Here is a 15,437-nt window from a genome sequence, read left to right as displayed (position 1 = left end):
GGGATGGGGGAGGTCTTCCTATATTGCCCAGGCTGGTCTCAAACTCCTAGCTTCAAGTAATCCTCCTGCCTTGGTCTCCCAAAGAGCTGGGATTACAATATACAGTTATTTTTATCCAAAATACATAACCCCACTTTAATCATGAGAAAAACACCAGACAAATACAAATTGACAGACATTGTACAAAATGTCCCATTATTACTCCTCAAAATTGTCAAGGTCATGAAACAGACCAAAAAACTATCAAAGTCCAGAGGACACTAAGGAGATGATTCCTTAGATGCAATGTAGTATCACAGATTGCATCTTGGACCAGAAAAGGGACATTAGTGAAAATCTAAATAGTCTTAAGTTTAGTTACAAGCAACATACCAAAGCTGGTTTCTTAGTTTTGACAAATGTCCTATGGCAATATAAGATGTTATTATAAAGGGAACTGGGTGAGGGGTATATAGAACTTTCTGTAAAATCTGCAACTTTTCTGTAAGTCTGAAATTATTTCAAAATAAAACTTTAACTGAATAACATTTGGCATATGATTCTCTGTAGCTTAATGTATAAATCATCTCATGATTTGGTAATACACAGTGATGTCAGGTTTTTTTTTTTAAAGTCCCCAAACTAACAGATTATCATTTTTCCTTTTGAGGGACATATGGGATATTTTATGCCAGTGGGCATGTAGCATCTCTCTCCCTACTTGGCCTGAGCCTGTAATCCCAGCTACTTGGGAGGCTGAGGCAGGAGAATCACTTGAACCTGGGAGGCAGAGGCTGCAGTGAGCCAAGATCACACCACTGCACTCCCGCCTGGGCACCTGGGCGACAGATCAAGACTGTCAAGAAAAGAAAAAGCAAACAGAAAGTAACGTAAAATGTTACTCCCTACAAAATGGAGAATATGGAAGTACATGCTAATGACATAGTTGAAATTGAAAAACTGGATTCCTCTATTTTTTAAAATAATAAAACTTGAGTGATGAAAACAGAATTAGATACAGTAGCCTAAGATCTTCCCCCCACCAACTTAGAATTCTATTAACTTAAAAGGAGCCATTTGAAACAAAAAAAAGTATGTCAAAAACTCCAGAATAACTTGTTTGGAGAGTGGTTTTAAAGCTGTCTCTAGATTTAATTGTTGCAAACAGCCTAGAATGAATTTTGAAATATAAAGAAAAAAAAAAACACAAACAAAGATCTGCCAGAGTAATAAGGGGCAGACACTTCTTAGTGGGATACGATGCTGATGCAGCATGTTAACAACCTCTAGCTTATCTGTTTTCATGAAGAATATGAGATCCATGAAAGCAGAGCCTACTTTGGTCACTATTATCCTATCTCCACTTAGTGCACAGTAGATGTTGAGTTAAATATTGAACAAAACAAGTTCATGATGCAGTTATGGGCTGGCTTATTGGCCTATGCAAGAACCCAAAATAAGTTCATTTGAAAATTAGTATCATTTTCCTTTGTTAGAAATGACAAAATATTCATTTACTGAATAGCCATAAGTTGACTGGTTAGAAAATAGGTATAAGCACCTTAATAAATGCACTAAAAGAGGTATTGGGCCGGGTGCGGTGGCTCACGTCTATAATCCCAGCACTTTGGGAGGCCGAGGTGGGCGGTTCACCTGGAGTCGGGAGTTCAAGACCAGCCTGGCAAAACAAATATGGTGAAACCCCATCTCTACTTAAAATACAAAAAAATTAGCCAGGCATGGTGGCGCTTGCCTATACTCCCAGCTACTCGGGAGGCTGAGGCAGGAGAACTGCTTGAACCTGGGAGGCGGAGTTTGCAGTGAGCAAAGATCACGCCACTGCACTCCAGCCCGGGCAACAGAGCCAGACTCCATCTCAAAAAAAAAAAAAAAGGCATTGGACCTGCTCCCAAATTTGAAATCGGTGAAGGAGCTTTTGCTACACCTTGAAGGAGTGCTGGCATATCAATGTTGGCAATGTCACCTATTATATTAAAAGAAAAATTGCCAAACCCTATTTTCCAGTAAAAAGACTAGAGAGGGTAATAATCTTGACAATGTTTTGCAGTTCAGTTGATATTAGTAGGGGGCAATTATCTTACTTTGCTCATATTTTGTCATTAGGTAACTCCTAAGCCTAGCACACGTTCCGTGTCCACAGCTACTCAAAGCTTACTTTGTAGTCTCTTCAACATACTTCATGTTATAGGTGAGATTTCAAACATTATTTCTGTCATTGTACTAGAGATGTTTACATCTTAAGATATTTTTCAACCCTTTAATTGTTCTTTCAAAAATATTTCTCTCCTCCATTCCTTACACTTGTTAATATGTAAAATACTGATAACTAGGCCCTCTCTACTACCTGAAATCCCTCCCTGGTCAGACCCCTCCAAAAAACGCTACTGATTCTCAAGAGGCAGTTACCATCCTGTATTCCCCCAAACTCCCCTCCCTCAACCCCTTGAGTGCTGTCAATACCTTCTAAAAACTTCTATCACTCAGAGAAGATTCCTTGATCATAATCCTCTGCACTTTGATTCTGGAGGTTGTTTACTCAGTTGATCATAGAACCAGGCTGCTTCTCCCAATTGAGGGATCCCAGGCAAAGCCTGTGGTCAGGCTCCAAAACAGCTTTTCAGGCCCCATCTTTTACGGCTGATGCTGTTGCATACCCTTCAAAAGACTTTCAGGACTTGGTCCTTCAACAATAGTATTCTGTGGTGGTGTGTGCCTGTAGCTACTGGGGAGGGTGAGGCAGGAGGATCGCTTGAGCCCAGGAGTTTGAGGCTACAGTGAGCCATGATCAAGCCACTGCACTCCAACCTGGGTGACAGAGCAACACCCTGTCTCAAAACAAAACAAAACAAAAGCAGCATACAGCAGGGGTCCCCAGCCCCTGGGCCAAGGACACGTACTGGTCCATGGCCTGTTAGAAACTGGGCTGCACAGCAGAAGGTGAGTGGTGTGTGAGCAAGCGTTTCCACCTGAGCTCCGCCTCCTGTCAGATCAGCGGTGGCATTAGATTCTCACAGGAACGCGAACCCCATTGTGAACTGCACATGTGAGGGATCTAGGTTGTGCATTGGGGACCAGTGGCATACAGCATTCCACCACTGAGAAATGGCCTCTGTGGGCTTATGTAGTGGGATCTTGTATTGTGTTCAACTACACTTCGGAAAAACATTTTATTGCTATAGAAAATTTTGTTCTTGTGTTTCACAAGTCTCGTCAAGTCTCTTAATGTGGATATTTCTTCAGAGATGGAAGCCAGCAGACATCTCTTGTTATCCAGACACAAAAGACAAAGACTATCTGGGAGTAGTCTGGCTTTCTTCATAAATACATTTTGTAGGTTGATGGCCCACAAACAACTGAAATGGAAAACCATCTGTAGAGACTGCGACTTCATGAAAGGGTGGGAAAATTAGAAAGCACAGCACTCCAATATCTGTAGGAGAAGCACAGGCCCAAGCAGAGGCCCACAGTCAGCTTTATACTCACCAAAATGGCTTGAATGAGGTTGGAGTTGGCAGACAATGTGATCTGCATACATGGTATTGGCTTGATTTTTAACCCCCACCCCCACTTTTATAAAAATCCCACCCCCACTTTTGTAAAAGCATAATATAGCTTTTGGTTTTATTCATTCTTTAGAGGACATCTTTGGGTTTCTTAAGCATTGCAGGCAATTGATGGAAGATTTTAAAATCAGTGGTAGTGGCAGTCTCAAAGTGAATTATTGTCCTGAGTCCTGATACATACAGTGGAAAACTTAGTTATCTAAAGGACTGCCCTTGAGGCTTACTGTCCTGAACGCATTTTTAGTTAGTGTTGGAAACAAGTTTCACTGGACTCCCAGTGGTGCATTCCCACCCAAGCACAAGTGCCCTCCTTACCCACAAAGTAGCTTGCCTTTTCAGCGAGTAGAGACATATACACACATACATGTGCATGTACATACGTGCACATACACGCACATACACACACTCTCTCATTCTCTCTCGTTTTATCTCTCTCCCCTCAGGAGTGATTTGAATTAGACAATAAATAGCCAGACAGCACCCCCAGGAATGGGCACACATGCAGCAGCTGTCCAAAGGAGAAGTCACTTTACTTTCTTTTAAACTTGCAACGTTTGTCTTTATTTTGTTCTTTATATTTTCAAAGTGAAAAGAAATAGTATTGAGTCAATTTCTTTTTGTTTTTTTAAATATTTGTTCTATGTATTTACAAGCCTTAAAGTTGCTCTAAAGATTTCAAGAGTATTAAGAGTACTTTTCCCAGGGTAGCACTTTTTTTTTTTTTAAACAATTCTTGGAGTTCTGTGGTCCACAGCATTTCCTTCTGTTTCAATGTTATGTATGTTTTGATTACTATTGTAATTTTTTAAATTTTCTCAAGCAAGCTGAGAGGCAGGCAGAAAGATTTGATGCCCAAAAAAAAAAAAATCTTTCTTACCTTGTTCACCCCAAACTTTCTCAAATCTGGACTAAATGCTATACCTTAAAACAAACATGAGGTGCATCTTGAAGGGGAGGGAAATTTATTTCTCTGCTTTTCTATTATACAAGTTGTTTACAGAAACTGCAAATTAAAAAATTACACTGGCATTTGCAGTCCTTAAAATAAATTAAAAGTTCTCAACTTTTTTTTTTGCTAAACTTTTTTTTAAAGTATGAGTCCTTGTTTAAAAAGAAAAGATTAAAACAGAAAATATTTTCTATAAATAATACATGTATTTTGGTTTTAGTGCTCCCGCCCTAAGGTTTGAAGTTTACTTTTTTCCAGTACCTTTTTCCTCCATGATCACCTTTTTTTCTCTTTCCCCTCTCCCACTCGTGCACACGTGGGGGTTTCTGCGAGAATTGGCCTTGCTGCACTGTGATTGGCGAAGACGTGAAACTTTTTAAAAAAATACTTAAATTGTTTCTTTTGTTTCGTTTTGTGTATTTGAAGTTTTAGTTATCCTCAGACTCCTCTTCTGCTTCCCGCAGCCACGTGAAGAATGCCGTGACAGATTTCAGGGCCACGCCCTTCCCATTCTGCTCTGCAGGGTCCTTGCTGCTCTCCCACTTGTAGAAAGCATCCTCGGAGATCACCTCTTCATCATATAGACAATCAAAAAACATCCGCAGCAAATCTGCAAGGAGGTGAAAATAAACTATAAGCTTTGGGACACTGTAGTTATGAGGAAAAGAATATATTTCAAAATAATGAATGACTGAATAAATGTGCATTAATTCCTCCAGAAAAAAGCAATAATGACAATTCACCATACTTGCTCTTGACAGTATAAACAGCCCAACAACTTGTTTAAAGAAGAGGAAAAAAAGATTGAAGCAGTCTAAATTGTTTTTTATTCCTATTATTTTGTTCAATTTGAACTTTTTTTCTTTTTTTCTGTTTTTTTTTTGAGAGACAATCTTGTTCTGTCCCCAGGCTGGAGTGCAGTGGTGCGATCTTGGCTCACTGCAACCTCTACCTCCTGGGTTTAAGCAATTTTCCTGCCTCAGCCTCCCAAGTACCTGGGATTACAGGCGCCTGCCTGGGTTTAAGCAATTTTCCTGCCTCAGCCTCTCAAGTACCTGGGATTACAGGCGCCTGCCTGGGTTTAAGCAATTCTCCTGCCTCAGCCTCCCAAGTACCTGGGATTACAGGTGCCCGCCACCATGGTCAGCTAATTTTTGTATTTTAAGTAGAGAAGGGATTTCACCATGTTGGCCAGGCTGGTCTCGAACTCCTGACCTCAGGTGATCCGCTCATCTTGGCCTCCCAAAATGCTGGGATTACAGGCGTAAGCCACCATGCCCGGACCAATTGGAACTATTTTCTGATACCAGTGAAGCTGTTTCATATCATGCTTATCTCAATCTAAACCCTATAAAATTTAAATACGAGTACTTTTTTACTTTCTTTTTACTATTTTCTGCGCTGCAAGTTTACTGTATTATTTTTACAAAATTTGGGGGGAGGGAGAAAGGCAGGATATGCTTTTTCTTCCTTGTAATGTTGTTTTAAAAATGAAGAGGTGGCTGGGCGCGGTGGCTCACACCTGTAATCCCAGCACTTTGGGAGGCCGAGGCAGGAGGATCACGAGGTCAGATCGAGACCATCCTGGCTAACACGGTGAAACCCCATCTCTACTAAAAATACAAAAAATTGGCCGGGCATGGTGGCGGGCGCCTGTAGTCTCAGCTACTCGGGAGGCTGAGGCAGGAGAATGGCGTGAACCCGGCAGGCGGAACTTGCAGTGAGCTGAGATTGCGCCACTGCACTCCAGCCTGGGTGACAGAGCGAGACTCCGTCTCAAAAAAAAAAAAAAGAAGAGGTGATCATTCACATGGAAAACATGAGTAAAAGCTATCTCATCTGGATTTTATCCAGTGAAACTACACCTGTTATTTACTGTTTTAAACGTCCAAACTATCTGTGTGATTTTAATTCTCGGTTTTACTCTCATAGTAAAACTGAGAATTATAGTTATCATATATAATAAGTTATTATCTTATAGTTATTATAGTCGCTCTCCGATCATTCATATTAATGGAGGGAGGCAGTGGAATAAACAATAAATGCTAATCAATATTAGGTTTATCATGAGTCATATTAAGTTTTTTTTTTTTAAATGGAGTTTTGCTCTTTTTGCCCAGGCTGGAGTGCAGTGGCATGATCTCAGCTCATTGCAACCTCCGCCTCATGGGTTCAAGTGATTCTCCTGCCTCAGCCTCCCAAGTAGCTGGGATTACAGGCATGCGCCACCACGCCCAGCTAATTTTGTAGTTTTAGTAGAGACGGGGTTTCACCATGTTGGCCAGGCTGGTCTCAAACTCCTGACCTTGGGTGATCTGCATGCCTCGGCCTTTTTTTAAAAAGATTTATCTTTGTAATTATATTAGTCAAGCTAATATTATCAAATTATCTGATTCATGGTAGATTGTCTCTTCAGTTACACTATAAGGATAATTTGCTTTGATCTTTTCCTTTACCTCCAAGAGCGATTCAGGACTAGGAAAGAAGGAATTTTACAAAAGCGAAAATAAGGAAGTACCAAAGAACTACTTGAGTGCTCTCTCTAATAGCTATGTACTGCCCGCTTTAACAAATACCAACTGAATTTTCAAGATGTAATAAAAATCATTAGTTAACACCAAGTATCACTAAGACTTAAGTGTACAGGTTACTTTGTTTCATTAGCCAAGAATTAATCATAACTCTTAACTAAAAACTATTCTGAAACTCCTTAGTAAATATACCATGGTAAATACACTACATTTAGGGTCTTTGTTGAGTGTCTATAAAGATTCTAGAGTATCATCCTCAACATCATTAACCATTTTCATGCTCTAGACCTGTGTTGTCCAATATGGAAGCTATTAGTCAAACATGGCTATTTAAATTTAAAGTCAATAATTCAGTTCCTAAGTCACAACAGACATATTTAAGTATAGAATTGCCACATGTGGCTCATGGTTACCATACTCAATGGTATGGATATACACTTCCATCACTGTGGAGTTTTATTAGGCCTGCCCTGGAATGGGGATGAAATAACCTAACCTAAATAGTCTTCTTGTTGTGATATTTTCATACAAACATATAACAAATTCATTTTTTTTTTTTTTGGACGGAGTCTTGCTCTGTTGTCCAGGCTGGAGTGCAGTGGCACAATCTTGGCTCACTGCAAACTCCGCCTCCCAGGTTCAAGTGATTCTCGTGCTTCAGCTTCCTGAGTAGCTGGGACTACAGGCACATGCCACCACACCTAGCCAATTTTTGTATTTTTGTATTTTTGTATTTTTTTTTTTTGAGACAGAGTCTCACTCTGTCACCAAGCTGGAGTGCAGTGGCATGCTCTTGGATCGCTGTAACCTCCGCCTCCTGGGTTCAAGCGATTCTCCTGCCTCAGCCTCCCAAGTAGCTGGGATTACAGGCGCCCGCCACCACACCTGGCTAATTTTTTGTATTTTTAGTAGAGACAAGGTTTCACTGTGTTAGCCAGGATGGTCTCGATCTCCTGACCTCATGATCCATCCGCCTTGGCCTCCCGAAGTGCTGGGATTACAGGTGTGAGCCACCGTGCCCAGCTATTTCTGTATTCTTAGTAGGGATAGGGTTTCACCATGTTGGCCAGGCTGGTCTTGAACTCTTGACCTCAAGTGATCTGCCCGCCATGGCCTCCCAAAGTGCTGGGATTATAGGCGCAAGCTACTGCACCCGGCCAAATTCAGATTTATTAAAGTTACTTATATGAGTTTGTGTTATTAGTGATTCTTTTATTGTCCTTTGTTCAAACGCTAAATCATCTCTAAGTCCTGGCTTGGATAAATCTCACTCATTGGTTAGATTAACTGTAACATGAGATAAACTTACTGGCAGGTTGATCAAGTTTTACTATCGATGCTTGTAGTGCATAAAGTGCTTGCAGTTCCTTCTCTGTATCTGAGTCTAGGTACTTGAGTAAGATCGGCACTCTCTGCTTGATAACAGCAGTGTCCACTCTGAAGGTAGAAGAGTCGGCTAAAGGTGATAGAAGAACTAGGAATTACATTTAAGGAGTTAACATAGAATTATCTTTAATTTTCTTTCTTTTTTCTTTTTTTGAGACAGAGTCTCACTCTATTGCCCAGGCTGCCGTGCAGTGGCACAATCTAAGCTCACTGCAACCTCCGTCTCCCAGGTTCAAGCGATTCTCCTGTCTCAGCCTCCCAAGTTGTTGGGACTACAGGCGCCTGCCACCAGGCCTGACTAATTTTTTTGTGTATTTTTAGCAGAGACGGGGTTTCACCATGTTGGTCAGACTTGTCTCAAACTCCTGACCTCAGGTGATCCACCCACCTCAGCCTCCCGAATTGCTGGGATTACAGGCATGAGCCACTGCTCCTGGCCTCTTTCTTCTTCTTCTTATATTTTAGTTTTTTAAATAATAGAGACAAGGTCTCGCTATATTGCCTAAGCTGGTCTTGAACTCTTGGGCTCAAGCAATCCTTCTGCCTTGGCCTCCCAAAATGCTGGGATTACAGGCACGAGCCACTGCACCTGGCTGATTTTCAATTTTCTGAGTACAAAGGACCCATATGGCTCTACAAGAGAAGAGGAGGCAAGAAGGTTTAAGGCAAATATTTTGAAATCCAAAATGCTCTGAAATTATTAATGAGACATTCTCTCACAAATAATAAAAAATATGGAGGGGGAGGCATTTTGAATGCTGGTTTCCCTCAGGAGTAGCGTACCCAATTATCTTTAATTATAATGAAACAGCGACAGTGGTTTTATGACAAACTACAAAAGCAAAATTAATCAAATGTCTTACCATAAAAAAAGATAAGTGAGGTGATAGATATGTTAATTAATTTGATTCAATCATTCCACATTGGACATGTATATCAAAACATCACATTGTACCCCATAAACATATACAATTATAATTTGTCAATCAAAAATAAATGAAACATGGAGTAGGAATTTCCAGTGAGTATTTAAAAAAAGCAACATAAAAAAGCAACATTAGAAAAGGAAATTAAAGTGACACTTAATACAAATCTTTTCAGAAGGCTAAAATAATTGGAACCATTTTGTTATTACTAGGATAAAAACTAACTGTGGCAGTGGCAGATAACATACCTAATCTAGGCCTTTTGAGGGAAAGGAATGATAAAAAGGGGCTGAGAAATGAAAAGCATCCTCAGTACGAAGACACATAAGGGTTTATATTATCTGTAAGTTATCACTAAGACGCAATTTTGTTTTTAAAAGCAGATTTTGCTTTTAAAATCTGGCCATCATGGCTCATGCCTGTAATTCCAGCTACTCAAGAGGCTGAGGCGATAGGAACCGCTTAAGCCCAGGAGTTCAGGTCCAGCCTGGGCAACACAGTGACCCCCACCATCTCAAGAAAACGAAAACCAAACAGCTTTTGGACTTCCCAACTCGAATTTTAAAACATGAAAGTCTTATGATGGTTCTATGGATACTGAAAATGATTTTTAAAAATTTCATGAAGACTTTCTACTTAGCTTTGTTATTTATCTCATTAAAGAACACTGAAAATAAATTCATTGCAAATCTTAAATTACAATTCTGAAGCTATATTAAGTGGCAGAAAGCTATCTTCAAAAATAATAGAGACAGACTTGAAATTCTGAGACACCTTTTGCACTGATGAATTTTTTTTCTTACTTCAGTGACAGAAGTATGAATTTCTATCTGCAACTAAAGAGATGACTTCATTGAATAATGTTAAATATTGTATACAGCTTGGAATATTTGGGATTTCTACTGACCCTAATCCTATCAATATTAACAATTCATAAACCAATAAAATTGTCTTATCATATAAAATAAAGTCAACAAAGAATAGGACAAACTGTTGATATTTTTTTCTTCATATATGTACTTACATAACATGACTTTTTTGATGAGAATAACCCTATACTGATAATTAGATTAAGAATATTCAACCCATTCATTATAATTCATGATTGGAAGGAGGAGGCGGCACCGAATGTTAGAGGTGAAAAGATAAAGAAAAAGCTACACGCAACGTAGTGAAAAACAACCCAAGGAGCATGCAAGGCATGTGGTAGCTGGTTAGATCTGGGTTCTCTGTAGGCGGAGCAGCTATTTCTCTCCACGCTTGAGACAACCAGGCATCACAGACAGAAAGGACAGTGCACAGAAAAGTGAGCTACATAGGGGAAGTTTTGAAAACAATGTAAAATCAAACTATATACTTAGTAGTTGACATAATGGGGATTTCAGATGTTATGAGCTGCCTTCAGAAATGTTACTTACCTACAATAGCTGCTTTACAAACAGCAGTCATTAAAGCTCTAAGGAATGTAGGTGAACTCATCTGGATTTCATCTAGATTAGCCTGAAGTCAAAAAGAAATAAAACAATTAAAGATAATCTTGCTCAGCCAGGCACAGAGGCTCATGCCTGTAATCCCAACACTTTGGGAGGCCGAGACAGGAGGATCACTTCAGGCTAGGAGTTGAGACCAGTCTGGGCAATATAGTAAGACCCTATCTCTATTAAAAAAAAAAAAAAAAAAAAAAAAAAGCTGGGTATGGTGGCACATGCCTGTGTTCCCAGCTACCTGGGAGACTAAGGTGGGAGGACTGCTTGATCCCAAGAATTTGAGGCTGCAGTAAGCTATGACTGCACCACTGCACTCCAGCATGGGCGACAGAGCGAGACCTTGTCTCAAGAAAACAAAAAACAGGCTGGGTGCAGTGGCTCATGCCTGTAATCCCAGCACTTTGGGAGGCTGAAGAGGATGGATCACCTGAGGTCAGGAGTTCGAGACCAATCTGGCCAACATGGTGGAACCGTCTCTACTAAAAACACAAAAATCAGCTGGGCATGGTGGCAGGCAGAGGCTGAGGCAGGAGAATCGTTTGAACCTGGGAGGTGGAGGCTGCAGTGAGCCAAGACTGCACCACTGCACTCCAGACTGGGCGACAAGAGCAAAACTCCATCTTAAAAAAGAAACAAAAAACAAAAAAAGATACCCTTGCGCACCAGAGAAATGATCTCCTGAACATCAGGACTGATCTGGCACTAAGAACAGATGAGTCACTTTTTTTTTTTTTGAGACAGAGTCTCGCACAGTCACCCGGGCTGGAGTGCAGTGGTGCGATCTCAGCTCACTGCAACCTCTGCCTCCCAGGTTCAAGCGATTCTCCTGCCTCAGCCTCCCGAGTAGCTGGGACTACAGGAGCCCTGCCTCAGCCTCCCGAGTAGCTGGGACTACTCAGCTAATTTTTTAGTACTTTTAGTAGAGACGGGGTTTCACTATGTTGGCCAGGCTAGTCTCAAACTCTCACCTCGTGATCTGCCCATCTCGGCCTCCCAAAGTGCTGGGATTACAGGCATGAACCATCGCACCCAGACCAAATGAATCACGTTTTTGCACATTCTTGCTAAAATTAAATGTCCAATTCATTGAAAAATAATTTGGCTATTGCCAGTTCTATGTGCAAATATTTGAATTAGCAGTATTTACTTTTCAGGGTCCTTCCCACTGCCTATCCTCTACTCATTCAATTATACAGTGTTATGTACTTGTACATTTGGAAGTATAACCACTTAAAAACATATTTTATTCCTCAATAAATAATCCATATTAAGATAATCTACTCAATCTATGAAAGAACGACACCATAACTGCAGTGTATTTTAATGACTACTTACTCAGAAGCATGTAACTATTTTTACATGTGCCAACACTGCTTTTTCATCTTAATTTTAATGTGAATTAGAAGTTAATCTCAAGCATTACTTAACCCCTTAAGTGGTGAGAAAAATGTTACTCTTTTCTAAGGATGGCAAAACAAAAGCATTTAAAAACTAATTTCATTAAGGTTAAAAATTCATGAAGTGAACAGATAGGTAAGCGAATTAAGGGGATCCCACAAGACTCTTTCCTGTAGAGGTATCAGGGAAGGTGACATAGTCTTTATACCTCTACCCAGTCAAAGATCTGTTCATCATTCGCTTTGTCCTCAATAATGAGTTTCTCAAGTCGCTTATATAGCTCTTCGGCAGACAGTTCTTTCTTTGAAAGTGCTTCAGAGGAACAGGGACTGTCAGACTCTATGAAGTCCAACTTCTGAAACATAAAAGGTGGAACATATTAATATATTAATATAATTCTATGTTATTATTATCCTGAGAGAAGAACAAAGTCATAGGTTACGTCTTCTATTTTACATGGAATCAAAATGATCAGCAGAGGCTATTTTATGTTTGTAGTTTTTTTTTTTTGTTTTTTTTTTTTGAGTCAGGGTCTTGCTCTGTCACCCAGGCTGGAGTTTGGCTCACTGCAACTTCCACATCACAGGCTCAAGTAATCCTCCCACCTCAGCATCCTGAGTAGCTGGGACTCCAGACCCACACCACCACACTTGACTATTTTTTTGTATTTTTAGTAGAGAAGGGGTCTTGCCATGCTGCCCAGGCTGGTCTTGAACTCCTGAGCTCAAGCAATCCACCCTCCTTGGCCTCCCAAAGACTGGGATTACAGGCATGACTCACCACGCCCAACCTGTTTGTATTATAGTTTTGAAAGATTGTCAGTCCCTTCTGAATATTTTTCCAACTTCTCATGCTGTGTATCTTAAAAAGGAAGGAAATAAACCCCCTATAATTATCTCTAGGCTATGGTTACATGCAAATAATCTTGAGCTTCAGTCTTCCCCTTAGCTGCAACATAACTCTTTAAGGCAGGATAGGAGCCCGAGAAAAGGGTACAATTTCACTCTCTTTCTGCAACCTATGGTTTAATATTAGTATTGGTACTCAGCAGCTATCAAAACTAGATAGTTTTGGCTTTGTTAAATTGTGGCCATTTCGAATATAGGTGTGAAAAATGATGCTATAATTGTTTAGCACTTAGATACATAGTTTTAAAAAATCTATAATAAGGCTGGGTGCAGTGGCTCACACCAGTAATCCCAGCACTTTGGGAGGCCAAGGCAGGAGGAGTGTACGAGTCCAGGAGTTTGAGACCAGCCTGGGCAACATGGCAAAACCCCGTCTCTACCAAAACAAATACCAAAATTAGCCAGGTGTTGTGGTGTGTGCCTGTGATCCCAGCTACTCAGGAGGCTGAGATGGGAGGATTGCTTGAGCATGGGAGGTTGGGGCTGCAGTGAGCTGTCATTGTGCCACTGCACTGCAGCCTGGCAATAGGGCAAGATCCTGTCTCAAAAAGAAAAAAAAATCTATAATCAAAATTGTTCATAATTTTCAAGGGACTAAAGAAATGAGGTACGTAGGTATGCCTTGCTTTATGTGGTTTCATTACACAAAAACCATAAAGATGAAAATATTAAGGATTACTCACATTAGGTTTTCTCTAATACTCTTGAATACTCTGGTATGGCCCTATACCCTATCCCCAATCCACAAAGTGAAAACCACGGTCTTGAATTCTGTCATCTGATTGTTCCGTTTCTACCACTTACGTAGCATCTCTAAATGACATTTCCCAATAAGGTTTTATTATTTATTTATTTTTGACTTGGGGGTCTCACTATGTTGCCAGGTTGGACTTGAACTCTGGGGCTCAAAGATCCTTCTGCCTCAGCCTCCCAAGCAGCTGAGACTACAGGGTGCAACACTGCACCCAGCTCCATAAGGTTTTAGAAACATGGCTCAATATTACAAACAATTCTTCTGATTTAGTATTGGACATCCAATCCATGATGCTCCAATATATGCAAAAAAGCACAACATGAAGGCCATAAGCTCTTTAAGCAAACTGAAAGTCAAGATACAGGCCAAGTGTTTTTCAACCTCATTTTTCAAACTATACTCTAAACATTTTTATATATTCATTTTATTATATATATATTATTTTGCCTTTTTTTTCTTTTAAACTGAAGTCTCATTTATTTATTTAGACAGGGTCTTGCTCTTTCGCTCAGGTTACAGTGCAGTGGCACTATCAAGGCTCACTGCAGCCTTGACCTCCAATTGCTTTTTTTTTCTTTTAAACTGAAGTCTCACATTTATTGATTTATTTATTTAGACAGGGTCTTGCTCTTTTGCCCAGGTTGCAGTGCAATGGCACTATCATGGCTCACTGCAGCCTTGAACTCCCAGGCCAAGTGATCCTTAGCGAACTAATGCAGGAACAAAAAACCAAATACTGCATGTTCTCACTTATAGGTGGGAGCTAAATGGTGACAACACATGGACACATAGAGGGGAACAACACACACGAACCTATCAGAGGGCAGAGGTTGGGAGGAGGGAGACGATCAGGAAAAATAACTAATAGGTACTAGGCTTAATACCTGGGTGACAAAATAATCTGTAAAGCAAACCCCCATGACACAAGTTTACCTATAGAACAAACCTGCACACGTACCCCTGACCTTAAAATAAAAGTTAAATTAACAAAAAAAGAGGAGTCAGGGAGAGGGAGTGGAGAAGGAGGAAAGAGGGGAGAGGAGAGAGGAGAGGAGACAGAGAGACCAGAGAGAGAAAGAAAGAGAGAGACACAGAGAGAGAGAGAGACAGAGAGGGAGATACTATTGATGGCAGCGGCTGCTGCCATCACGCTCGCTGCAGCAGGGAGGTGCAGCTGGGGCTGTACACTGCATGGAGCTGGTGGGAGCCCTGCCCCTTCTGAGTTGGGATGGGAGCTGCCTGTGCTACTGCAGCTACCCATACCGCAGCTGCAGACCCAGGCCTCCTGCTCTTTGGAGCAGGCAGGAGCCCTGCCCTCCCACCCAAACTGCAGCTGTGGATCCGAGCCTCTCTTGAGGGAGCAGGCAGGATCTCCCCTCCTGGGTGCTGTTGCAGCTGCCTGACCTGTGGCTGCAGACCTGGGCCTCCCGTTCCACAAAGCAGGCAGGGAACGGGAAAAGGGGGAGCCCTGCCTCTTCTGAGTTGGTGGGGTGGGAGCTCTGGGGTGCAGCTGTGGCTGCCCTCCCAGGCATGCA

General features: G+C 41.0%; 1 protein-coding gene across 27 annotated transcripts in view; it reads right to left on the bottom strand.

The window, feature by feature from the left end:
* Window positions 1-4,096: 4,096 nt before the first annotated feature.
* Window positions 4,097-15,437, bottom strand: part of EIF4G3 (eukaryotic translation initiation factor 4 gamma 3) — a 361,242-nt gene continuing 349,901 nt past the window's right edge. For 25 of the 27 annotated variants that reach the window (XM_054502694.2, XM_054502727.2, XM_054502736.2 and 22 more), the window contains 4 exons: window positions 12,449-12,595; window positions 10,774-10,855; window positions 8,353-8,499; window positions 4,097-5,122 (listed from right to left, as the gene is read on the bottom strand). In XM_054502694.2, coding sequence (XP_054358669.1) covers window positions 4,941-5,122; window positions 8,353-8,499; window positions 10,774-10,855; window positions 12,449-12,595 — 558 coding nt within the window. In that variant the 3' untranslated portion in view covers window positions 4,097-4,940. The remainder of the gene's footprint in view (window positions 5,123-8,352; window positions 8,500-10,773; window positions 10,856-12,448; window positions 12,596-15,437) is intronic. The other 2 variants (XM_063667500.1, XM_063667506.1) reach the window with 1 other exon arrangement.

Source organism: Pongo pygmaeus, chromosome 1 (assembly GCF_028885625.2).
Source record: "Pongo pygmaeus isolate AG05252 chromosome 1, NHGRI_mPonPyg2-v2.0_pri, whole genome shotgun sequence".
NCBI lineage: Eukaryota > Metazoa > Chordata > Mammalia > Primates > Hominidae > Pongo > Pongo pygmaeus.
This window is presented reverse-complemented; position numbering and strand designations above follow the sequence as displayed.